At 33.6% G+C, this 26,498-nt stretch overlaps 1 protein-coding gene across 12 annotated transcripts in view; it reads right to left on the bottom strand.

Annotated features, from left to right (window-relative positions):
* Positions 1-26,498, bottom strand: part of LOC127847287 (uncharacterized) — a 382,744-nt gene that overhangs the window by 91,838 nt on the left and 264,408 nt on the right. For 6 of the 12 annotated variants that reach the window (XM_052379113.1, XM_052379118.1, XM_052379104.1 and 3 more), the window contains exon 3: positions 9,685-9,739. The exons of 5 other annotated variants lie outside the window; for them this stretch is intronic. In XM_052379113.1, coding sequence (XP_052235073.1) covers positions 9,685-9,739 — 55 coding nt within the window. Of the gene's footprint in view, positions 1-7,455; positions 8,009-8,721; positions 9,173-9,684; positions 9,740-26,498 lie in introns of those variants that run through there. One more of the 12 variants, XM_052379119.1, reaches the window with a different exon arrangement.

Below are 26,498 nucleotides of genomic sequence, written 5' to 3'. Positions count from 1 at the left end.
ATGGATCGCCGTAGTCACAAAGAATCACAAATTTCAAATCAAAAACTAAAGTAAGAAGCAATAAACTTACTTGTTTCATGAAGTTAATCCTTTAAACTTATATTCCACACAAAAATGAACGTCAAAGTAAGCATCCTCGTAGTTTATAATCCAAAATTAACACACACATGCTTGACTGCGTCTTTTGTTTTGAATGTACCTTGAATCGCCGGAAATGACGTCGTCATAGCCTTGGTTGCAATTAAGGCCAAAACTAGTTTATTTGTGGTTCTGTGTTCATAACATATACTTGCAATAGTCTGACAAGTGTTAAAAAAAATTGGGTGTTAAATTGTTTTGTTTTTTTATAACTGGAAACTTTAACAGTGTAACATATTTACAGTTTTTAATATGACTTTATTTTATTCTTCTGGTTTTTGGCAATGGGGACAGTAGAATGCATCACCCCTTCTTATTACTTTCACTGGTGTGCAATAACCTAGGTGTGTCCAGTGCAAGCATGGCATACCATTGCGAATCCCATCACACTGTGCCAACTTAACAAAGGTAAGTGATAAACATGCTGCCTGCTCTTCGGTTTGAAACCGATCACAGGCACAACAAGTTTCATCATCATCATCATCATCATCATCATCATCACTGCTTGATGTTCCTGGGATCACATTCATGCGCGATGGACCTGGCTTCGGACTGTCTACAATGAAGTTTTGTTCAGGGGCTTTTTTCATAACACATGACTTGCTTGTTGTTTTCAATAACCTGGCTGGGACTGATTTTGTTGTCTTCTTGGGTCTTTTCATGACCTGTTCATGTTGTTGGATGGCATTTATGACATTGTCACTGGTCAGTTCTTTGCCAGACACAAGCTTACTAACTGTTCTGTAAGGTTTCCTGACCGATTCATTCTTCTTTTTTACTAGCTGTTGTTCCTTTTCTTGAAATACATCCAATGGAATCCCCCCTTCTTCAACGGTAGCTTGATTTGACTGACTGTCACAACTGTCATGAAATACCTCAGCTGGAACCATGCTGCTCTTTGGTACAACAGTTCTATCCAGAGGGTAAATTCCTGTTCTTCTAAAAGAAGATTGCAAATTATCCGCACATAAGGCCCTGTTATATACCTTACAAGAAATTTCGGCTATGCTGTACTTGGTGATGGCAGCATGTGTTTGTCGTATGTATTTGTGCGATTGGACATGGTACATCCTCTGAAAGGGTCCATAGCATCCAACATCAAGGGGCTGCAGAATGTGGCTTGTATGTGCAGGTAGGATGTATAGTATGACGTTGTTTTCTTTTGCCCACTCAGCCAGTGTTAGGGCAACATGTGACCTATGTCCATCTAGGAGCAAAAGAACCTTTTGATCGCCCCTTCCTGGTACCAACTGTATGAAGTGCTCTGTAAGATATTTGCAAAACACATCCATAGTTGACCACCCTGAATCGGATACAGTTCCACTTGCTCCTGCTGAAGAACCCTTTAGTAGGTAAAAGTTCATTTTCAAATGAAAAAAATGCATCTTCAAATTTATCTATCAGAACATGGGTCAGAAAAACCATCCATACAAATAGTTTGGCCTTACTACGAAATACTACGGTCACGTGATCTTCATTGATAAATGTAAACAGAGCAGACGGTAAATGTTACACGGTTTAAAAACGGAATTTTGTGTGATTTGTTTGGTTTTTCAATAATATTCATTTTTGGAATAATAAAAATAAGCTTTTTATCGATTAAATTCTCAATTACTTGTGAAATACCTGTTTAATACGCATTTTGTCGAGTTTGACAGTTTCCTTCCGTGGGAACAGCTTTCTCACAACACTGTGACGTCACATCTCGCGCATGCGCGGAAATATCGCGTGATCAAAACAAAACTTGTAAATACGGCGAACCAAGGTTTACGGCGATTTTAGGTACGTCTACGATACAAATGCAGCAACACCATTGTACAGGCGTGTTATGGCAATCTTTTCAGGTAGCATCATGAATGAGTAAAAAATGTGGCCTCTAAAGTGGTATCAAGGCTATTTTATGAATTAACTTAGTGATCGAGTTTTTTGCACATGTGACCCAGATTTAAACTCGGCCTAGATAATGACTACATGATTATGCTTTGTCACCTTCAGCACTCCATTTTCAGGTTTAAAGGGGCCTTTTCACGTTGTGGTAAATTGACAAAATTAAACAAGTTGATTCGGATTCGCAAATTTTCGTTTTAGTTATGATCTTTGTGAGGAAACAGTAATACTGAACGTTTACCATGCTCTAATATAGCTATTATATGCATCTTTTGACGATTCAAAAACCTGAACATTATAAAGCGTTGCAGCGCGAAACAATTAAATAATTTGGAGAGTTCTGTTGTAATCGTTATATTTTGTGAAACTAAGATGATTGCTTATATAAAATACATCAGTCATTGTATGAGCACGGATGACCGAGTGGTCTCAGTGGTAGACTTTTTCCCCACGACTCTAGGGGTCAGTGGTTCAAGTCCTGTTGAAACTTACTTTTTTCTATTTTTTTATTTTATTCTTGATGTTTACTGGAACAGTGTTTTAGACTTGTTAGGGAGCCAATCTTTAATTTACCTGTACATGCATGTAATTGTTATCTTGGAATATATCCAACTTAATTAAAATTGATTGCATTGTATTTCATTACTATTTAAAACCGGAGAATTCATGCCAAAAGACTAATGGTAATTAATTTATGTTCATTGCATATTATTATTTTTTATTGGTTCTTACTATTGGTATTTCTTAAATGTCTTGCAGCTACTTAATTGTACATGAATGCACTGTTGTAATTTTGGCTTATGTGAAACTCATTACTTTAAAATGTTTGAATATCAATTATAAAAAAAAACAATTATACGGGCAAAAGCCCGCGAAGCGGGCGTTGACCGTTCATACTTATGGGAATTTAGACATAAAATTACATAAGAATACCTACATATGGATACGTCTCAAAAAAATTTGCCACGTGACATATATTTTCGCGATGCTATTTATGACCTTGAACATATCAAAAACACTTTGACATATGCTAAATCACATGTAAATACATACCTCAGGAATAGTTATATCAATGACATCATAATTGTGTAGCGAATCGCACTAAATATTCTCGCATTATTTGTTTTTCTTCGCAACCGTTCCAGAATTAAGTCATTACTCAATTATCTCCCCTGAATGCTCTTCTTCAGGGGGTATAAGCCGAAGACTGGTTCACTACATATAGTGACAGTCTTTACCAAACACAATTTAGGTGAACATAACCTGTCTTCAATATATTGCCGAATCTCAGATTTCTGTCGAATTTATTTGCTTTGATCTTTTCGATATCTTATTGTTATAATTATCCCGACAAATAACAAACGCTTGTTAAAAAAGTATTTGTTTTTAACATTATAGTTGGCATCTCTATTCTTCAAGTATTCTCGCGGTGTTTCAATAACGACACCTTACTGTGTATTTGTCAGAATTTGTGACGCATTTTCCATTCGCTCTCAGAAAGAAGTTTTACGTGTGATCATGAGCAATATTCTGGTAAGTTGTCTTTGTTATCCACCAGAAACAAATTTATTCACAAAATTTAAAGATATTCCGATCTAACTTTTTAGTCTTTTAGCTTTAATATTTAACGTATTTACACCTCGTCTGCTCGCACTTCACCAATATCCCGAAAGGTTACATATCACTATAATTAGTTTAGGCCTAAAACCACAAATCCGATACCGTTGGATTTTCGTACCACAATCTTACGTAAAAAATCTTCCAGATTCGAAATTTACTAAAAACAAGACATTTATAAATTGTCTGCGTTATTGATCAAATTTTAAGATATTTGTTGGTTTTCCGTTTTTAGAAGCTGTTCTGCAAAGGCAAGAGCTGGGCATCATATAAGCCATTCTATCCAGCAAAACTGACAGTTTTGGTTTACATAAATCAACAAAGGAGGGATTCCTGAACTATCAAAATTTCCAAGCTATACACACAGTTATTATCTGTGGTGATTTTTATTGGTTCTGTTTGTTTACTTGGATGGAACATGTGTGAACTTTTATAGAACTTTGAAAAGTATGTCTATCTATAAACAAAAATCAGCTATGGTATAATAAGATCAGATGTGCAAACAATGTCAAAGGGTTGTTAAATTAACAACTTGAAGGCAATTATGCTGAAAAAATATGAAAGTTCCCATGCAAATTTTGTCTGTATATCGACAAGTGTCTGCCGATAATTGTTAAACTAGTAATACAAAACTTACCACAAGTATGTAAAAGCACTTAGTACCTGTGATCATTTTTAGTAAGATAGTGTGATTTTAAACAGTAGCAAATAGCTTGTTTAGTAAATGCATAATGCAATTAATATGATTTCCATTCTATTGTGTTATTAATAAATTGGTTAATACTTGTTAATCCATGATTAATGTTTTATGGCTAGTACAAAACCAGCAATGTTAATTTTGTAAAAGGTAATACAATAACACCACTTTGTAATTTCATATACGTTAATATTCTTGAAATGTAGGTTGATGACAGTGTTTTAGTTTTACTTATTTTGTAACTATTATTTTATGTGCAAATAAATGATATGAAGTGTTGAGTATCTCCACACAATACGACATACCTTTTAATATATGTACTGTGTTATGTGTTATTTGAATGTTTAAACAAAAAATTATGGATGATATAACATGATGCATTCTTATATTTGCATTCAAATGGTAACTATAGAGCTAAGTGTATGCAGTTAAGACTGTGAATTTAGAATTGCTACACAATGGCTAGTTTTTTAGTGACGACAAAATTTAAACTATTCAAGAATAGTTTGCGAAAGAAAATTAGAAACCTGCAAGATACCTGTATTTATTAAATATTTTAATTGCGAAACAAGTATGTTGTTATGCTGTTACACATAACTATACATTGATAATAAATAGAAATCATTCTTCTGATGAAGTCAGTGATATACATAAGAAAGCTCCAGGTATGGCTTTCAATACGTAGTGTGTGTTATTTGACAGTCTAAAACTTATTGGATTAAAAAAATCCTGTCAAATTTGTAAATCAAAATTGATTTGACACATCACATGATTTTGATTATGTTAAATCAGTGTACTGTATGCTAAATGCAACTGCTTTAGCAAGCTGTCAAGTTGAATTAAGACATTTGATGAAAGAAACTGTTTCCTGTGTAGGACCAGTACTAAGTGTCAAGTACCATGAAGTCGAAAGTCTACAAGACCTACTAAGTAGAACGAGAAATGTACTTCAACGTACAATTTTCACCGACACTTGAGTGTTAGCCAATCAGGAGACACCTTACGTCTGTTGCTTTTAGAGATATTTGACATTGAACATTAGCATTATTATTATTTATACCGCATTATGGGACTATTGACCGCTTACTCATAGATATTGTGCGTATTTATTAAACATTATTATTATTATAATTTATACCAAATTATGCGACTATCGACCGCTAACTCATAGATAGTGTGCGTATTTATTGACCTGGCGTGGCAGAATTAACCTCTGACTTATGCAAGTTATGGTTATCACAAAATACACACCAACGGGGAGGTTATAATACATTATTTATCCTGTTAATGCTTGGTAACTGTTTGCTTACCATTGGGAATTTCCTACACAGTTATGCGCTTGGCGGTCGTGATACTCCGTCCCGCATGATCAATAAATACTTACAATATGCTGAATAATTTTAATTTTAAAAAGGTAACAATTGAATCTTCTTCAAATTTGTATATAATCTATTTCAATGCATTTAATACTTAAAACTTCTATGCGTTGTTTTTTGCCATTCTGATATTTTTATTCATTTTGTCCTCAATTAAAAAAGAGATTTTAAACATTTATTATGAATAAATCTGAAGGAAAAGCGGCTCAAGAGACTAGTGTTTTGATTGGCTGTTCAGAAAATGTGTACGTAGAAGTACAAACATGTATGTCAAAGTACAAATATATACTTTGAAGTGTATTTTATATTTATGTCGACGTACAATTATTGTACTTCGACGTACATATCTCTTTTTAACTTGTAGGTCTTCTTGACTTTCAACCCAAATGGTACGCCATAGTATGTCTTTAGGGTTATCTAAAAAATGCTCCCACTTAAGGGATCAATACAGAGACCTCCCAGTGACTAAGCCAGTAAGCAGACACCCCATCCACTATACCACAGACACCGAACCAGCTATAAATTCCTGTGGCTAGAAAGCAAAATAAATATAAGATGCTAGATCTTTAAGCTTGGAACATGTAACTCGTTTTAAGATTATTTTTTTTTTGATGCATTACTTTATTATTGCAACAATTATAATATTTTAAACACAATCATGTCCGTATATTTATTAAAAATACATGGTTATCAAAAAAACTTAAAAAGTTTTTGCCCGTAAATTAGGTAGCACCTATAACCATATTATGAATTTTTATAATGTAAGTGCATGTATATCAGGGTAGGGAAGAGTGAGGAAGAACTATATGCTATAATATATACTATTTCACAGAATGCAATATATATGTGATCGGGCACGAGTTGTCATATTATACCGTATTTTATTAAACGAGTTCAGGAATTTTGTTAGTAAGCGAGCCTTTGGCAAATTTCTTGGACGAGTTTAATAAAATATGGTATAATATGACAACGAGTGTCGGATCTTTGTTATCACATGATTTTAAATGATCAAATTAATTAAATATTAACGCAAACATAATGATAAATCCCGAATGTTCATTACATTTCTTGACGTCATTTGACGTTGCAACGTCATTTCAGCAAAATAACAAAATGCGATTGGTCAATAAACGAAAACTTAGCCTATGAACACGTTTAAAAATGTTGTCTTACACATGTGTAATTTAAAATAATATTTTATGGTTTTATTAATATAGGAAACGGGGTATATGATACAATTCTAATTGTTTTATATAAGAACACCATTTGCAAAAATAAACACTCTGGAAGATATAAAGGGGCACACTCAAAATGTCTTGATTTTGTAAGATCTTGTTCTTACAGCTTCGCACTGTAAACTCGGGTTAACAAATTGGCAAAATGCTGCATCGCTATAATTTTCATATTAACCGATGTTGAATTAACATTAATTCATTTAATTGAACTGGAAGAGAAAATTTGAAAATTTCATTGGGTATTAATTTTGATCCAAATCTGAGAAAAGGTCATTACAATTTTTAAAGAAAGGTGTTTTCAAAGCAGGAAACAACAATTTTCATCATATTTCAAAACCAAGGATTAAACAAATTTCAAGTAATCTTCTATACGTTTGTAATGTATGTTAAAACATGAAAGCACATATACATAAATCGAGTGCGATTTTGATGTCAGGTAAATAACATAAATTATTCTCTGAACTAAAATCATTTTCACGTGTTAAGTGAAATAAAAATACACAGAGAATTTTCATAGATTTAACAACTTATTACATGCATAGCACTTATAATATTCACATAAACTCTTTATTAATACTATCATTGTTATGGTATCATATCACAATGCTCTAATTGTAGAACAGCATATTCTCATGGCCAATTTAAATAATCTGAATAATAAAACAAGATGCTTGTTAAAAACACTATTGTGCTTTGAACACCTGGATACTATTGTTGTTTATAAGTCCGACAATTATGCAGGCGGTGTGTCTGTTGTAGCAGACTGACCATGGGTTAACAATTCCATCCTTCTCAGTAGCAAGAGTGGCCAGCTTCCTTCTTGCCTCACTAACTGTAACTGTAACTGTCTAACTGTATGATATAGTAGTTGGGGTATAAGCCTACACATACCAGCACTTGCCCGGAAGGTGTCACATTTACACCAGTTGGCCAGGCCAGTGCTGGGTCACTAAAGGTGACCAAGACTGACCCATCCCTGGCCAGGATAAGAAGCTTGTGCTGGTTTGGGTTAGTGATGTACAACTTGTCCCCTGTGGGACTTACAGCACAGCTGCTCACTGCAATACAGAGTAGCATCAAGCAATTAAATAATATGTATAGCAATTGATAACAAATCTCGTTAAAACTGTATTAATTGTATATTGTTAAATACAATAAATTATGCAACAAATGATTAAGGTCTGCATTAAACCCCTTAATAATTATTAACTAGGTTTGGCAGGAAGTTTTGTTCCTAGTGCTTTGTTTTCGCTCAATGTTTGGGATGTTTGCATGTGACTGGTGCTTCAAGAATTAATGTCTACAACAACACCACAGAAGGAAATACTTACACTGAAAAATGTGTCAGGTGATATAACTACATGCAGTAATTATAGATTATCCATACATATACACAGGATTACAATGTTATTGAAACATATATTGAGATATTTTACATGACAATCATACATATAAGTATCTTTAAAGTATCTTTGTTTCTGAAATTGAAATATTATATATATATATAGTTTCATGATCAATTATAAAAGACAGTTGTTTTCTATACAAGTCCATACTCAATTGTTGAACATTTTAAATAAACCAAAACCTATTGACAAAAGGTAACAGTAATTTAAAAACACATTTATGTTCATTTATAGACATGTCATACACTGAATGAACTAAACGTGACATTGCATTCTTAACTGTGGCTGGAATAAAACAATGATGCTACATTCTATATATATGTATTCAACCTAAAATATAAATGTTATAATTTTGCTATTCTTACCTGTCAGATCACCTGATGTATCCTCATACATCTTGCTGACAAATATCCCACTGAGTGTGTACATGTACAGGGCAGTAATAGAAGTAATATACAGGTCTTCTTGGTGGAAGGCAATACCACTACATGTATGTTGAAACTGAAGCTTTTTCCCCATGACCAGCTGCCTGTTGTTTACTGTGATGAACTGGACCTTATATGTGTTTGTATCTGGACAATTAAGAGTCACAGCCACCTCACTGGGTGTGATCTCACACATACCCACTGGCCGGCCAGTAGCACTCCAGTGACTCACCACCTGGTACAGCTGGTCAAGAAGCTTGACATTCGCATTATCGTTGTCTACAACCAGGACCTTTCTGTCTGGTAGAACACAGATGGCTGTGATACTGCATTTTTGTGAATCACTTGATATGTTCACATTGTGTTCAGACTTCCCCTGCACAGTGATAACCTTGTTTGGATTCCCTTGTCCATCAATGTCTGAGTACTGTGTTCAATCTGTCCAAGACCAGACAGTTTAGACAAGTACTGTATAATTTCATGGTTAGGCTGGAATGTTATTGAAACTTTAGCCTGAAGAGAATTTTCCTTCAGATAGGTTTCAGACTGCTGTATTTTATCCATGCATTTCCTGGTGGCTATAAAGGATAGTTCCAGTTTGCTTTTATCACTTATATCCTGTATTGCGTCTCGAAGTTGTTGCAATTCATCCCGAAGCCTGATACATTTGTCAACAGCAATTTTGGAAGAGGTCTGTAGTTTGGTCAGAATATCTTTCATTTCCGTCAGTGTCTTCTGTTCAATTGTGTCTAAGGCTGAATTTATTTTTTGGCGAGTTTCCTGTATCGTGTATAACTGCTCATCATATGAACTTTGAACATATTGAATGCTAGCCTTTTGGTTGTCTTCAAGTTTTTTTATTTCTTCCAGTATAGTTTTGATAGAAGCTGACAGTTTTTGAAGATCTGTGGACTGAACTTTTACTTTGTCTGATATAAAAGTTACCTGTGGGCAGAGTCTGAAAGAAAAGAGAAATAAAAACATTGTACTATATACAATACTAAAATACTTTCTTTAAAGCTTTGGCATACGAATCTTTAAGTACTTTGGCAACATCAGAATGAGATTGATTTTAAAGTCCAGCATTAAGAGTCCAGAAATATATTCACACATATGGCCAGTTACAGGGTCTCTGATTTAGAAATGGGTCATGGGGTTGTATCTCCATACCCTTTTTTTATCCGATATTAACACAAATTAAGATATATAAGGGTACCTAATATATTATTATATATAAATACGTCATTTATTTAACGTCTTATACAAGAAAATATATAAGCGACATTAGTTGCGAGGTATATAAAATTTCAATTTCAGACGTGATTGTGGTTTTCGATTTAAGACCTTAATGTGGCATTTGATTGAATTACCTCTCCTACACCCCCTCATAGTAATTAAAGGTGCCTAGAACGCGGGTTTGTAAACTCCGTTTTTAATACTGACCTCGTAAGTATAGTCTGAAAACTACCGAGACCGCGTAACTGGCACTATGTAATAGTATATATATATATATATATATATATATATATATATATATATATATATATATATATATATATTCAAACATTTATATATTGAAATATAAAACCTAAGTATTTATTTCATCAGTTATATTACTGGAGGTATTCAAAGCCCCATTTAGTGATTTACTAAGATGGCTTTAAACTGCAGTCTTCTATTTATAATTACTGTACATGCAAAAATTAATAGTTTCTTGAAATAAATAAAAACAATTTCATTAATATTATAAACAAGAGCTGTCACCATAGGATGACATATGCCCCCTATAAACGCTTTGATAGAAGTTATGCTTATTTTTCGATTTCGAAACCTAAACGCGGACCCTAAGCTCAAGGTCAAGGTCACAGGGGTAAAACTGTATATGCGTTTGGAAAGGCCTTGTCCATATACACTTGCACTTAACGCAGATTTCGCAACCTAAACGCGGACACAAAGTTCAAGATCAAGGTCACAGATGTATATTTTTTACGCAGATTTCGAAACTTAAACCCGGACCCTAAGTTCAAGATCAAGGTCATAGGGATAAATTTGTTGTGCCTATGGAATGGCCTTGTCCAAATACACATGCACACCAAATATGAAGGTTATATCTCAAGTGACATAGAAGTTATGAGCATTTGTCGAAAAACGGCCACCGGAAAAAACTTTGCGAAACCGAAATTTCGCAAACTTAAGTACCCTTTTTCTTGAAGGTTTGCTTATTTGTGATAAAGTATAAGATAAAAGTCTAACTTGTGATTAATAATTGGTTATTTTTGCTTGTTTAATGCGTTTTCTTCACTATGAACTTTATTTGCAAAGTTGGGGTTCCCATGGGATTTTTGTATTTTCCCATGGGATTTTCATTTTCCCATGGGAATTACGGTTTTTCCCATGGGATTTTTCTCCAGCTTTTTTTATGGGAAAAAAAATCCCATGGGATTTTCAAAAACATAAAACACGTTCGTTTGTGCTTAGTTATCGATTTTAAGCATTGTTAAAGCATTTGTGCTTATTTTCGTTCAATTTACTTTGATAGAAAAAAAATCCCATTTTTTTATGGGAAAAAAAAAATCCCATGGGATTTTTTTCTGATTTTTAGAGATTTATTCATGTAACCTTCAGAAACACTACCTTTTAACAAATGATGAGCATTTCTCGCGATTTCAACGCGTTAAATCGTGTTTAAAAAAAATAAAAAAATCCCATGGGATTTTTTTTTTGTTCCATGGGATTTTTTTGTCCCATGGGATTTTTTTCCCATGGGATTTTTTTTCCAATGGGATTTTTTTTAAGGTATAAGTTTCTAAAAGCTATATAATAATAATAATAATAATAATAATAATAATAATAATAATAATAATATTAATAATAATAATAATAATAATAATAATAATAATCGTGCTCAATATGATGAATTTGTACTTTTAAGCGACTAACATTTTTATTCGAGCCGATCGTCGAGTCCGAATGGTGAGTATAAGAGCAATTTACCAGTACAAATAAATCTCACATGTGTAGAGAACGCTATCGTACTATAAAATAATCTTGATAATAAGTCATATCATTTCTCGACAGAAAATGAAAACAGTATCCATATTGATGTCAGCAATGTCCCCTGCTATGATAAATATTGACAAAATGAAAAACCTTGACAATAATTCCGTGTCGAATACGCATTAGATTATAGCAATCAAATTCATATAAGCATTGATAAGATAATATGCGAAAATGTGTCTTATGTCAATACGGCCAGCGTAGCTCCATTCCATAATGTCCGGTATTAAGTCACGTCAAGTTTCGTGGTCGAATTATAGCATAATAATCATTTTCACATTACGCGAATCATATGAGTTTCCCTACATATATTGTGTTAAAATTTATGTTACACTAATGTGCGATGATGAAAAGGGGATTTCGGTAATTCTACATTCGCCCGCCTAGTACCGAAATCCCCATATTTACGCCTTAAAGGGTCAATAGGTCATCGGTATGAATAGTTTTTGACTTCACATGAATGTTAAGGTGCAAAAAAATGATTTTAATTTTAATTATTAAGCACTCTTGACAGCATTAAGTTGCCTCTCAGTGGGGATTTCGGTAATTCTACACTAGAACTTAAACGCGCGCCGGTACCGAAATCCTGCTGTACAAACCTTCAAGTGTCAACAAAATTATTTTGTGTTTTTTTTCATTAGCAACCAGTGATATGTATTATCTCCCATTCGGTTACTTCTTTTGAAAAATAATTAGCGGGGATTTCGGTACTGCTACATTCGTACGCCCAGAGCCGAAATCACCCATGTTTACGCCAATCCCTCATATTACGCCTTAAAGGGTCTATATGTCATTATGTTTGGGTTTTGGCTTTGCATTAATGTTGATTTTTACACAATCATATTAGTGTTAATCATTTAAACACTCTTATCAGAATATTTTTTCCATTATTAAATAGTTTATTAATGTGAAAAATGTGTAAACGAATGTAAAAAAGGTAAAATGTACATTTAAAACATTGGTTACACAAAAGTATATGTAAATATAACATGACATAGTAATAATAAGTCTTCAGAAAGTATTTTCCAAACAAATCTGATGAAACAAATGATATCGTTTTACCTTATTTACAATATGCTATACACTTTTGCAATTTAGTTATCAATGTTTAATCAAAGCATAAATCAGCATATGTTGCCTCTTAGCGGGGATTTCGGTAATTCTTAACAAGCACATAAACCCGCGCCGGTACCGAAATCCCCGCTGTACAAACCTTCAAGTGTAAAAAAATACTGATTTAGGTTTAAATAAAGGTAACAATAGTATTTTTGGCAACCAAAAAGCACTTCCGCGTCAACAAAACGATTGAAATTATGTCAGAAACCCAGCTTTTCATTGTATATATTGCAATACACCATCGGCCGCCGAGAGCGGAATACTGCGCTTGGCCGCTAAACAATGTGGATTGCATCAAATTAAATGTCAATTTTCGATTTTATTACAAAAATAAACACTGCCTTTTTATAAATATGTCAAGCAAAAAATCGATATATCTTTATGTAATGTAGAAAAGTAAAGCGCTTTATATATAACAATATTTTATAATGTCTCTCTGGTTGAGAAAAAAAACTAAACAAAACCATGTAGAACATATAATATGTTTTCATAATTAAAAAAAATATTTAATGATGCACGTGATGTTTTATAATTGATATAAGTTCACGTGTCATTGAACGAGTTAAGGGAGAGATGCGAATTAAATTACACATAATTAAAAACTGATACTATACTGTCAGCTTGATTTATAAATTGTGTTCCATCGCGCCAATATATTCATTGTTCCATGAAATTGTGTATAAAAGCAAAACGATTGAAATTATGTCAGAAATCCTGCTTTTCACATGAAATGATCTTTAACACTTTATTTATTCAAATCAGGTAAATAACAAATACAATAATAGGGGAAGTCTATACTGTGTATTAGAAACTTGTTGTGTTGATCCCTATCTTATCCGCTCAATACACATCCACCTGGCTACTGTACAGAAAAAAATAGATTTACTTCCAAAATAACTGATTTCATTAATTGCTAACTTGTTGTCTACATTTTAAATTAACAACGATAATGGATCAACATCACCGTTACACAATTATTAAGTTCACAGTAATCTGTACTTTAAATAGATAGCCTAATTAAAGACGGTTCTAATAAAGAACAAAGCGTGAATGTGGATATTAAGAAATTAGATCCTTTTTTGCATGACACTGGCAGTATATCATTTTATCTTATATAAATAAGCCACATTTAAGACATGGATAAAATTAAAATAAGACACATTTGCATCTTTCATTTCTTGAAAAAAAAATAAGCACGCAGTCACATATAAATAAGATACATTGAAGACACAGAAAAAAATAAATAAGACACATTTGCATCTTTCACTAAATTTTCTTAAAAAAACATGTGAAACTGAAGAAAAACATTTATTACTGACACATTATTCTAAAAGTCGACTGACAACTTAAGTTCAAAGAGGGATTTACAATTAAATAAGATCTATTTTCGCATGATGCTGGTTGTAGAGCAAGCAATACATTTCTTACTGACACATTATTCTAAAAGTCGACAGGCAACATAAATTCAAAGAGGGAACCACAATTAAATAAGATCAATTTTCGCATGATACTGGTTGTATAGCAAGTAGTCACATATTAATTACAGCTTGCATTAGTTGCAATAATTTTGTTAAGTGCGCGTGCTTATGAACGTTGCGTTAAGCGAGAGTGTTGTCATTTTGTTAGTTTTATATTTTGGTATTATGTATGATTATTGCTTGTTTTGAATTTGAAATAAACGCTTTCTGGCAAAAAAGCATCGTCTTAATTTTAATAAAAATAATGAACATTTGACATACAAAATGTCCAATAACATACCGGCAATAACATTATATATATGTTAATTTCTTTGCATGTTTATACCGAAATTAAAGCCGACATCGGCAGTCAGGGAAATTTTGTGACACACTTTAACACATCAAACATGCATGATAGTTCTTTTTTCATATGATATTCCCCTGGTTGCTTACCGGTGTATTGGTGCAGTTGATAACCCCGCCGGGACTACAGTAGGGTGCTAATACACACGTATATCGTGTTCAATACAATCGTCTTAATTTTAATACAAATAATGAACATTTGGCATACAAAATGTCCAATAACATATCGGCAATAACATTATATATATGTTAATTTCTCTGCATGTTTATACCGAAATTATAGCCGACATCGGCAGTTAGGGAAATTTTGTGACACACTTTAACAAATCAAACATGCATGATAGTTCTTTTTTCATATGATATTCCCCTGGTTGCTTACCGGTGTATTGGTGCAGTTGATAACCCCGCCGGGACTACAGTAGGGTGCTAATACACACGTGTATCGTGTTCATATACCCGATCCATGCTACAACGTGTAAGAACGGGAATTTCGGTAATTCTACCTTTTTAAGCTTGCGCACCTCTAATGGGCACATATCCAATATAATTTAATTAATTATTTTCCTAATCAGCATCATTTCACTAAACTACATGCAAATTTGTAGGTAGGCTTTCCATGCTTAAAAAAAATAAACCGATTTTTTCAAAACCACCCTCACGCTCGGCTTTTGTCTAGTTTATTTTCACCCCTGGGGTATATAAAAGTTCCATAATTCATTCAAATTTCCAAATATGGGCATGCAGTTGGTGTGTACAGATGCAGTAAAGGTGTTTAAAGTTTAAACAAGATGGAATAAGTATTCTTTTACAGACATTTATTTTTTACAAATTTTTATATATGGAATAGCGCCATGAAATGTAAGTGATTTCAGCCAAGTAAAAATTGGGTCGGTTAAAAACAAAGTGTCATAAAATTCAAAATAGTATCATTTAAGTTATATTTTAAACTAAGTTTTTATAGAAACACTATATACAGCAAAAATACCAAAAAATAGACAGATTTACCGTTTACTTTTTGAAATAAAAATAAAAATGCAACATGCATCATTCGTATTTTCAGCAGTAAATTAATCAATTTAGCCATAACGTTGTTTTAATTTTAAAATTGAAGGATGTGCATACAATTTTCAATATATTTAACAATAAACATAGCTTATGTGCTATATTAAATCAAATAACGTTGGAAAAGAAATAAAACGCGTCGCAAAAAGTATGCGATGTCGGCAGGAATCGAACCTGCGCGGGAAAATCCCAAAAGATCTCTAATTCATCGCCTTACCCACTCGGCCACGACAACTTCACATCTGTGTAACCTTAAATTAGATATATATAAGTAAACAGGTAAAAAGGCTCGCTCGATCTTTGAAGAAATCGAGAAATCGTATTTTTCAGATGATAATTGGATCAATATTTATAGTGAAAATAATGTAATCTAAATGAATAAGTTAAACATATATCAAAATTCGATGTTTGAAAAAAATAAAATGCATCTCTCGGAAATAAGCGATCATTGAAGATCGGCAATGGCTTATGTATGAAGTGAAAGGACAGTTGAAAGTTTCCATTTTGCACGTTAATGATTCTGATAATATGGTGACAAAGGCAGCAGTCCTATGTAGTATTGTGTTTGACCGGAGAGTAGCGTGATCTGTGTCGGTGTTGGGCGCTCTGAGGGCGCAATCCGGCTACATAGGTACATAGGAACCTCTTGTGGCTATAGTCCATAGATCGGGTTCGGCAGACAGGGAACATGTAAATTTTTATATGTATGTTTTATATCTTAATTACCTAAACGTATATTTATCATGGTTACTTATTTACTGAGGTTTGAGTTAGTCGCAATGATTGTAGATACGTTGTACTATATTTAGTAAGTATTTGGAGGACGAGTGGCACGGGCACGCGCTTTATTATCACTTATGCAAGGAACGCGTTTTGTTTATATACGTATTTTTGATATTCCGATAGGCTTAAGGGAGGTAACTTATTCAAGTAAAACGCGATATTTTTTGCGATGCCTTTTTATAACTCTTGTTTAATTAATTACATACGAATATACAGCTAAATTTAAGATGATTTTTACCAGAAAAAAAAATTCGGAGAAAGATATATTGAGATTTTGATATTCCATAGAATGCGAGTCTCGATATATATTTTCTATTGCAGGGGAGGTAATTTAAAATTGTTAAAGTCTCCGAATTGGTCTTTGTTGTATCTATTTACGTTTATTTTCAAGCTAATGGCGATTAAAAAATTAATTATTATTAGTATGTGCTCGCATGGATATTGGTACGGATATATCGTGTTCATATAAATGTTACTACATCCATATCATTCAACATTCAGGTCGGGCTACACAAATCTCGTGAAGAGGCCAGTAGGACCTGTAAACAAACTCTCATACACACATCCTTCACTCATCGTGGCGCTCTCGCATGTCTGAGGCGATATATAAGACCGATGTCATATATAATACTGTATTCGCTGGTATTTTCGGTTGATATGTTTGATTGCTTAGGACGCAATGAATATAGTGTATATATATTTAATCGAAGTGAGCACATTGTTGTTTCTGGCGGTATTCAATTTCTGGTAATAGTTTCGCGATTAAAGACGTCGGTTCTCGGTTAGGTGTGGAATGTTCTTATTTGTTAATGTGCCAAGTGCTTAAAGGCGGTTTATCGCACTTTATTAGTCGGCGTTTCAAGAGAATGGGTAATAAATGCAAATCAGTAGGTGCTTAGAAGACTTACGTACGGCAAGAACCACTACTCACTCTGCTAGGAACGATTACCACTGCCTGTCTGCAGCAGACGACAAATGATTCTGCTCTAGCAGTGAATGTATATACCAGCTTGTAAACGCCATTGGCCAGTCTAGTGTTTATCATTAAATTATGCACATATTGGCTGCTTTCATGGAAAACGAGGCTTAATGCACGTCAAATAAGATTAGCCTGTGCACAATGATAAGCATATGCAATGCGAACAAGCTAATCAAGGACGACAACAGCGAACAACTTCAGTGCCTTCAGCGCTTTGATTTATAATATACATTATGTCCTATGTTATATGGCGTATAGCTACTAATATATGTGTGTATAAAATATGTTAACCGTCTTTATTTTTTAAATAAATGAAATCATACTGAAACTCTACGAATTGAGGATTTACATGTTTTTATGAGCTGTCAAAGATTATTACAAACAACAATTATTATCCTTTTTAATGCAGACACTTTAAAAGACTGTGGGTGCGGACCCAGGATCCTGCGATAAATCAAACGGAAAGGTACTTTAGGTACTTAAGCTACGTTGAAGAAACTCGGACATTGTTGACGCCCTGTCTTCAATAAATACTGTTTTTGAGTGAGGTAAAACTTACAAATGTATTTGTTAGCCAATTGACGTGTATCGTGGTATTTTGAAATTATTTTTAAAATAACTGGGCTAAGCAATGGTTTCGGTAGAAAAGTACTGCAACAATTTCGCTAGATTTGAACACATTTTAACACTCCGCATTATGATATTTTGATTCAATTTTTCATATTTATACCAAGTGAGTTTTCATTTGACCGCCTTGCGGATACAGATCCATTAGCATGTGCTTGTGTATTATAATAACAATTAATGAGTTAATTTACTACTTACAGTATCGTTATTTTCATCAACATCATCGTTATCATCGTTATCATCATCATCATCATCAACATAATCATCATCTCATCATTATCATCATCATCATCATCATTATCATCATCATCATCATCATCATCATCATCATCATCATCATCATCATCATCATCATCATCATCATCATCATCATCATCATCATCATCATCATCATCATCATCGTAATCATCATCGTCATCATCATCGTCATCATCATCATCATCATCATCATCATCGTCGTCGTCGTCGTCGTCATCGTCGTCGTCGTCCTCGTCCTCGTCATGCTCCTCCGCCTCCACCGCATCATCAGCAGCAGCATCGTCATCAGCAACAGCAGCAGCATTATCGTCACTATCACCAACAACATCGTTATGGTCGTCATCGTCGTGATCATCATCATCAGTGTCATCATCATCATCATCTTCGTCATTGTTATCGTCGTTGTTCTCCTCCTCGTCGTCGTCATCGTCATCATCGTCGTCATCGTCATTCTCATCATGAACAATTTCAACAACCGTAAAACCTATCGCTTAGCTCATTTTTGCAGTGAATTCGGATGTTATATCAAATCTTTTTGATTAATAGAGTTTGCTGCTTAATGTATTAATAACTAAATAATTATGTTGATAATATTGAAAATAAATGGTTTCAATTTTATTTATCCGTTTAAGATGCAGTATTTGACCAAGTCAATTTGTCGCTAAAAGTATTCATTACACATTCAATCCAAAAAGCGTAACGAGTTGCTATTGACACTATAATCGCATTCCGATAAAAATGGTGTCTGTATTAGGGCCTGTTTAATTTCTACGCTTCATTGCTATTCATAAAAATATTTTTAAGGGTACCAGTATATCTAGACACACTCTGTTATCCAAACAATCCTTGTGATCATAAACAAATAGACAATGAAATATGAATAAAATTAGATGATAAAAAATGGTATCTTCCTGTTTGCTGTTGCTAGTTATCAACAGAGTAGCAAAACTTTTAAATATAAATTATATTCAATTCATAGCACGCTTAAAGATTTGAAGTTTATCTAAATCTATAAGCACAAACATATTTATGTTTGTTAATACAAAGCTGTAGCAGTTTTCTGATTGCGCTTGAAAAGATGTGATTGTTGTTGTTGCATTAATAGTATCATTAGTTTGTATTTCCAGATTAGGTATTCCACCATACATTTTGTTTTTAATCAGATGTCTTATAATTGGCATTGCAATATTTCAATAACGAGTAATCAACACAATTGACTTTATGTATTTTTAATTGTTTATCCATATTATCATTAACACTTGAGGGAAAAATAAGCTGTGTCATTTTTTATTTTTTATTTTACTTATGGTTCAGACAACTCTGCTTTTACTATATGCCGTAATAATTATAAGTTTCCGTGCACTTAAAGATATTGTTTTTCGTGTTGGAAAATTTAAATACGAAAAATATTTAGAGACAAGTGTGTTATGTTTGTTTGTCAATTATTTAATTGAAGTAGAAATAATACATCAGTGTACATAATTTTATTGTGTTGTTCCCTTCGTTCTTTACTTTAAAAATACAACTTAACAGCTTTGCAATCAACTGAAATAATATATAAAAAGTAAAAACAATAAACGTTTGGCTTTCTTAATACGATATCATTTCAAACGCTGTTGGAAGGAACCATTGCTTATTAGAGGTTTACAAGGTAATTTACCCAAGTACGCAAATGTAATGGTCGATTGCCCTTAGGCATGATTCTGTTTTATTACTTTAATCCGGTTGTAAAAATGCATGACCGAAGGGTCATCAGATAAGCAAAAACAGGGCCAAAATCTGATAAAATAGCGCTGTTTAACTGACTGTACGAAAATCCGTATAGTCCGAAAATTTAAAAAAAATGTAAGAAAATTTAGAATGTAAGAGAAAATACGGTGGTTTTATGGTGTTTAAATCGATTAGAAATAGCAAAACCTAAAGACATTATCTCAAGTGTGATTTTCAAAAGATTTTATATGAATGTACACACACGGTAAAACTAGTCTATTAAAATGCAATACCTTCATTGGTTCTCATGTTTTTAATATTTATTAAACATAGGTATTTGTGAACACTTGTTGTTATATAATATTGAAATGTACACGCATACTGAACATAAAATCATTAGCATAACGGCTAAGTTGGTTTTTACTAAGATTGCAATAGTGTTTATTTTATTATTATGAATCTTATGAGGATAATTTTGAAAGTATGACACAGAGTATCTGAAGAAGATATATACATTATCACATATGTTGTTGTTGTTGTGGTTATTGTTTCAATATTTTTATGAGTATCATACATTCAATGACGAATAGCTATTAATTTGTCATACAAACACCATAATTATTATTGGATTGCGGAGATTAAACAAATCGATTCCCTAGTAACTGATATAACTGATACATTTTTTGAGCGATAATTTGAAACTTAATCTAGTATTATTTAAATCTGATTATTTTAATTGCAGACTTTTTTTATTAACCCCAAGTAATGTGTACGCAACGTTTCTTTTATTTAAATCGCTGAGTACGAAGCATCAAGCTATTTTTTAATTAATTGACAGTGATCTTTAATGTATGTAATAATATAAATTGAAATCAATCTTAATTAAAGCTTGAGTGGTTGGTTTGTAATAAGTTTTGTAAATGTTGCTGTAGGATATGTATGCACAATAAATACTAACGCTCTGGCATATTGTGATGGTGATATGATTATATATTGCACAATGAATATGTGATGATGTTCTTGTGATAATATTGAGCCTATAATTAGTTTTTGAATTAAGCTAGCTAATTTCAAATAAGATACAAACACATCCCAATCCTAAAATTATCAGTAAGTTATAGTATTGTTTGCCTCTAGGCGCATAATTAATTGAAGGCCTAGTTTATCTGTTAATCCTCGCCCCATGTGGTGTCCCAGTGGGTACACTGATATTAATACACGATGTATTGGTCCACAATTAAATCTCTTATAAAAACATGTCTCTCAGGTGACTGAAAAATGGCTGTGTAGATACAACAAATACTACTACAACGGAGACTAAGATAACACATGTTACAATTAATTTGTCATCCTTGCGTTCTTCTTATACGACAAACACTTCTAAAACAAAAAAGCAAAAAGCCGCTACTGCTACTGCTTCGGCTACTCTTAATGCTACTGCTACTGCTGCCGCTGCCGCTGCCACTGCCACTGCCGCTGCCACTGCCGCTGCCGCTGCCACTGCCACTGCCGCTGCCGCTGCCACTGCCACTGCCGCTGCCACTGCCGCTGCTGCTGCTGCTGCTACTGATAGTGCTACTGCCACTGCTACTGCCACTGCTACTGCCACTGCTACTGCCACTGCTACTGCCACTGCTACTGCCACTGCTACTGCCACTGCTACTGCCACTTCCACTGCCGCTGCTGCTGCTGCTACTGATAGTGCTACTGCTACTGCTACTGATACTGCTGCTGCTTCTGCTGCTGTTGCTACTGCTACTGTTACTGATACGGCTACTGATACGGCTACTGCTACTGCTACTTCTACTGCTACTTCTACTGCTACTGCTAGTGCTACTGCTACTGCTACTGCTACTGATTCTGCTACTGCTACTGCTGCTGCTGCTGCTACTGCTGCTGCTGCTGCTACTGCTACTAATGATAATAATTCTCCTTCTACTTCTCTTTCTACTATTGCTAGCGATGCTTCATAATTTATTTTTAAATGTATCATTTTGTTAAAACAGGAAAGAACTTTTATATATATTTTCTTAAAGGTGTAAAGAATCTAAACTTTTCTGCGATTAAAGTTTTATTTAACTGGATTAGTATAGGCCACATAACAGACGCTATTGTACTGATTTGTACTAAACAACATTTTGTCATAATCAACAGTTTTAACATGCCGCAGTTTCCTTGGAAGTTAACCTTTGATTGGAGTTATGTATAAAACATTAACAAGGTATTTGTTGACAGTTTGTCCTGTCACAATTATATATTAGTTGAGCCAAACGTGTGATAAAGATCCCTTTTGGAGTGGCGATAAATACTATTTATATTGTTCAACAGTGGGAGACTGCGAACACATATGTTACAATTAATTTGTCTACTTTGCCTGCTTCTTCTTTATATATTTTTCTTGCTAATCGTTTAAGTTTAGTTTTAGTTAAGTAGGTATATCAATTTACATTTTTTGATAGATATTTATTTGGATAGTAATAGTATGTTTTATTTGACTTGACATCATTTGAACCGGTTCATTCATTGATAAGATCGGGATCTCCACAGGTGTTTAATCTCGATTGTTAGGTGGGGAGTAGGGTCCGAATGATAATGTTGTCGTCGGCTTACGAATCACATTTCACAAGTTTTAGACAAATATGCATACGTTATAAACCTAATTTAAGTATTACATAGATAATAACTTATCTTTATTTTGATGAGCTACGTTTAAGGTATAAAACTATAATTATCTATGTGTTGTGTGCCGCATACATACCATCTTGCTTTTTTAAATTTGATCACAACGGTCCGAAGTCATAAACATTCATTATGCATGGTTGCTAAAGCACAGTGTATACTAACTAACCTATGTTTATTGCTGTTTGCTAGGGTTATTATTAATCTTTTTTATTTTTTTTATTTGGGGAGGGGGGGAGGGCTTTTATAGAAGATTTCAACTAGTCCTTCAATTAACGAAAAAAAATATTGGTATAGGAAATATAAAAGAGTAATAGACAGCTTCATTCATGCTGTTCTATTATGGTGTTTCAACGCATATAATTATGTATGGTTGATGTATGCTACCGATGTTTATTGTTGTTTGATGATGATGTTAAGTTGGGGTTGCTGTTGTTGTTAATGATGATGATGAGGAGGAGGAGGAAGAAGAAGAAGAAGATGATGATGATGATGGTGGTGGTGGTAGTAGTGACAACGACGACGATGATGATGATTTTGATTATGATAATGGGATTTGAATTAAATTAATGCGCAAAGAATTTTCTTTTTAGCGGCCAAGTGCAGATATCTGCGCTCGGCCGCTGTAAGGGTTATGTAATATTTGCAATCTACATAGGAGTCAATAGCAGATACCAAGCACCATATGCTTATGAGAAACAAAAGCAAAATAATGGCAATCGCTGAAATCTCGAATATGACTATTAATATTTATAATATGAATATTTTATTAAATGAAAACCGGTAACTATTTTAAACGGTTATTATATTGCAACAACTTAGCGTTGTTTATCCAAAAGACCATTGTTATAATTACAGGGACGTCAATAGGCCAAACTATTCAGGAAATATGATTTGAGTCGTCAAGGATAGATTTTGAGATCAATGTACGTCCGATGAGATTTAAAGGGAGTTGGAGGCGTAGGGACAGATTCGTTCGAGTACGCGATCATTTGAGAACAAATAATGTTGAAGCTTTATCGGAATTCCGGAAATTTGCGATCGGTACCGATTTTTCCTGGTTCTTTTTTATTGATTCTGATAAGTTAGCGGCCGGCACGGACATGAATATTAACTGACGAAAACCTCTTCGCTACTTTCCGAAAATCTTCGACATGTTGCAAATATCCGTAATATTCCGCATTGTACTCACCAGAAATTGTAACTAGAAAGACTACAATAAATCAATTAGCTACGGCTCGGGCGGGGATTTACCTTTTATCCCTGTAAGGGACCTAATGCCCCAGACTACCGGCTATTTTTTCCGGAATTCGAACTTGATACACTTGATATCCCTGAATTAAATATTTATATCCGCAATTTTGATCTCTAGAGTGCTGACTGTTAGTATTGTATTTGACTGGAATGACTGCCGATTATGTGTTTGTAAGATTAAAACAATCTTACGAAGAACATTGTGTTTGCTTTTTTGTACGCTTTCTTTTTAAAAATGTATTGTCTGCCACGGACGCAACAATTGACCAAATGTACCAGATTGTGGTCTCTTTAAAGTGCTATGTTTTTACTGCCGTGATATCTTTAACAAACTACACATTATTGATCGTGGACGTTTTATACTCTTATTGAATTTGTTTCCCCAAAATATGCTCTTCTATTAGTAGATGTTTAGGTGATGATGTTCTAATTATAGATCTTACACGGCCAAGAAACACTAGATAGGTCTTTGCAAAGAGAGCTGTTGGATATCGTGAATGCGTTCAATGTGGCCTGTTTATTTCAGAAAGCTATGTGCAATGTTTTATGGGGATTTCTATCAAATTGCCAATTGCAAAATTTGATTTAATTCATTCGGACCTACAAGCGGGAAACTTCTTCATTAAAATTCAATGGGCTTTTAAGAAGTTCGTTAAAAGGCCAAATTTGACGTTAAACAGCAACGCCGAAAAAATTGCTACTCAGTCTTATTTATCACTTTTTTTTGTAAGATTTACCAGTAGACGTTCTTCAGTGAAATTAAGCAAACACACAGTGCCGACAAATATGGAAGGGTATTTAGGTAAAAATTACATCCTTCTTTGTGACTGTGTCATGATTCTTGATGGTACTTTCAATTAGTATGTAGACACCTTTTCATGCATAATGACACTTACATCTTGCCTGATGTCCACTGTCTATTTACATTCTGCTTAATGGTATCATGCATGTGTACAGATGCAACATTCTTGTTCGTTAATTGCATGCTGCATATGTGTATGTTGGTTTGTGCAGAGAGACTTGTGCAATAGGCGCAGTGCATAATGGAATCAAATATTAATGCGTTTAATAATTAACGCGATGGTAAGATGTGAGTTTCACCCAAGCACAAAGCAACATACTATCATGCATGATACAATGATGTCAATTGACAGTCATTCCGAAATGCTACGGAGGACTACGGAAATTTACGGCGTATAACGGAACTTTTATGTTATAGGAGAAGTTGCGCACCTTTGTAAGATATTTGCTACTGAACCGAAATTAACCGCGTCTTTGTAGACTTAACTTTTTTTTGGTTAATGACCAACCATAATTTTTGTACAGTAATTTACCTTCAATAACCAAAGAAAGTCTATGGATATATTTCAATATATGCTACTAATGCATGTATGCAGAGATCCAGATAAGACGCTTAAAGTCGTAAAAAATTGAATTAAATTTAGTAAAAAAGTAGACTTAAATTCTGTGTGTACGGTTACACATTGGAAAAATAAAATAAGAATTCAAAATGTGTGATCATGCGTAAAACTCAATATCAATGCATATAATGTAAACATTTTATCAATGAGTTCCCACTCGTCTAGGCCCTCATTACAATTATGAAATCAACAGCACTTTAACGTTATGATGAATAACAGACTATCTTTCACAACAGTCGAAAAGCCGAACGTTTTCCATTATCTTTATCGCAAAAAGTCTGCTGTAACCCGGCAATTGTCATGACCTCTTCTTAGACTATAAACCTAAATGCGGATGTGCCAAAAATTATATTTACCTGAAAAAAAAGAATTAATAATAGACTTTAAGGCTGGATTATTATAGAGTGTAAACCAAGATTTTGCTGAAAAAGTTATCTGGAACTTTGCATGTATGTTGAGAGGAAATCGATTACATAATTTCAAATTTACTAGAGTACTTTTATATTGCACCACATAAAATGCTATAAAACTATAATATTGAAGTGCACATATAAACTTTATTATAGATGGGTAGGTATTTCGTGTCAATCTCTTTCACATATGAAAGAGCTGTTGGTCATGCTGCTTTAAGTATTTAGATTATAATTTAGATTAAGCAAAATAAAACACTAGTTATTTGCCAAGGGTCAAATATATACGAGCAGTAAGAGCGTAATCGTGCACAGCGAGACTTACTCATGTAGAATTGAAACTCTTATTGCTTTCTTTCGAAATAATTTCATGTGTCCGATCTAATATGCAATATGCCCGGTGTTTTTTTTTGCGGATTAATGTTACGTTTTAGATCCATAATTAAAGAATGCCTCAATATTTTCAAAAATTAACACCGGAATAATGTTCACCGACATTTTTTCATACAGATTGGATATAAATATTATAGAGCTTAACAAA

Source organism: Dreissena polymorpha, chromosome 10 (genome assembly GCF_020536995.1).
Source record: "Dreissena polymorpha isolate Duluth1 chromosome 10, UMN_Dpol_1.0, whole genome shotgun sequence".
Classification (NCBI taxonomy): Eukaryota; Metazoa; Mollusca; class Bivalvia; order Myida; family Dreissenidae; genus Dreissena; species Dreissena polymorpha.
This window is presented reverse-complemented; position numbering and strand designations above follow the sequence as displayed.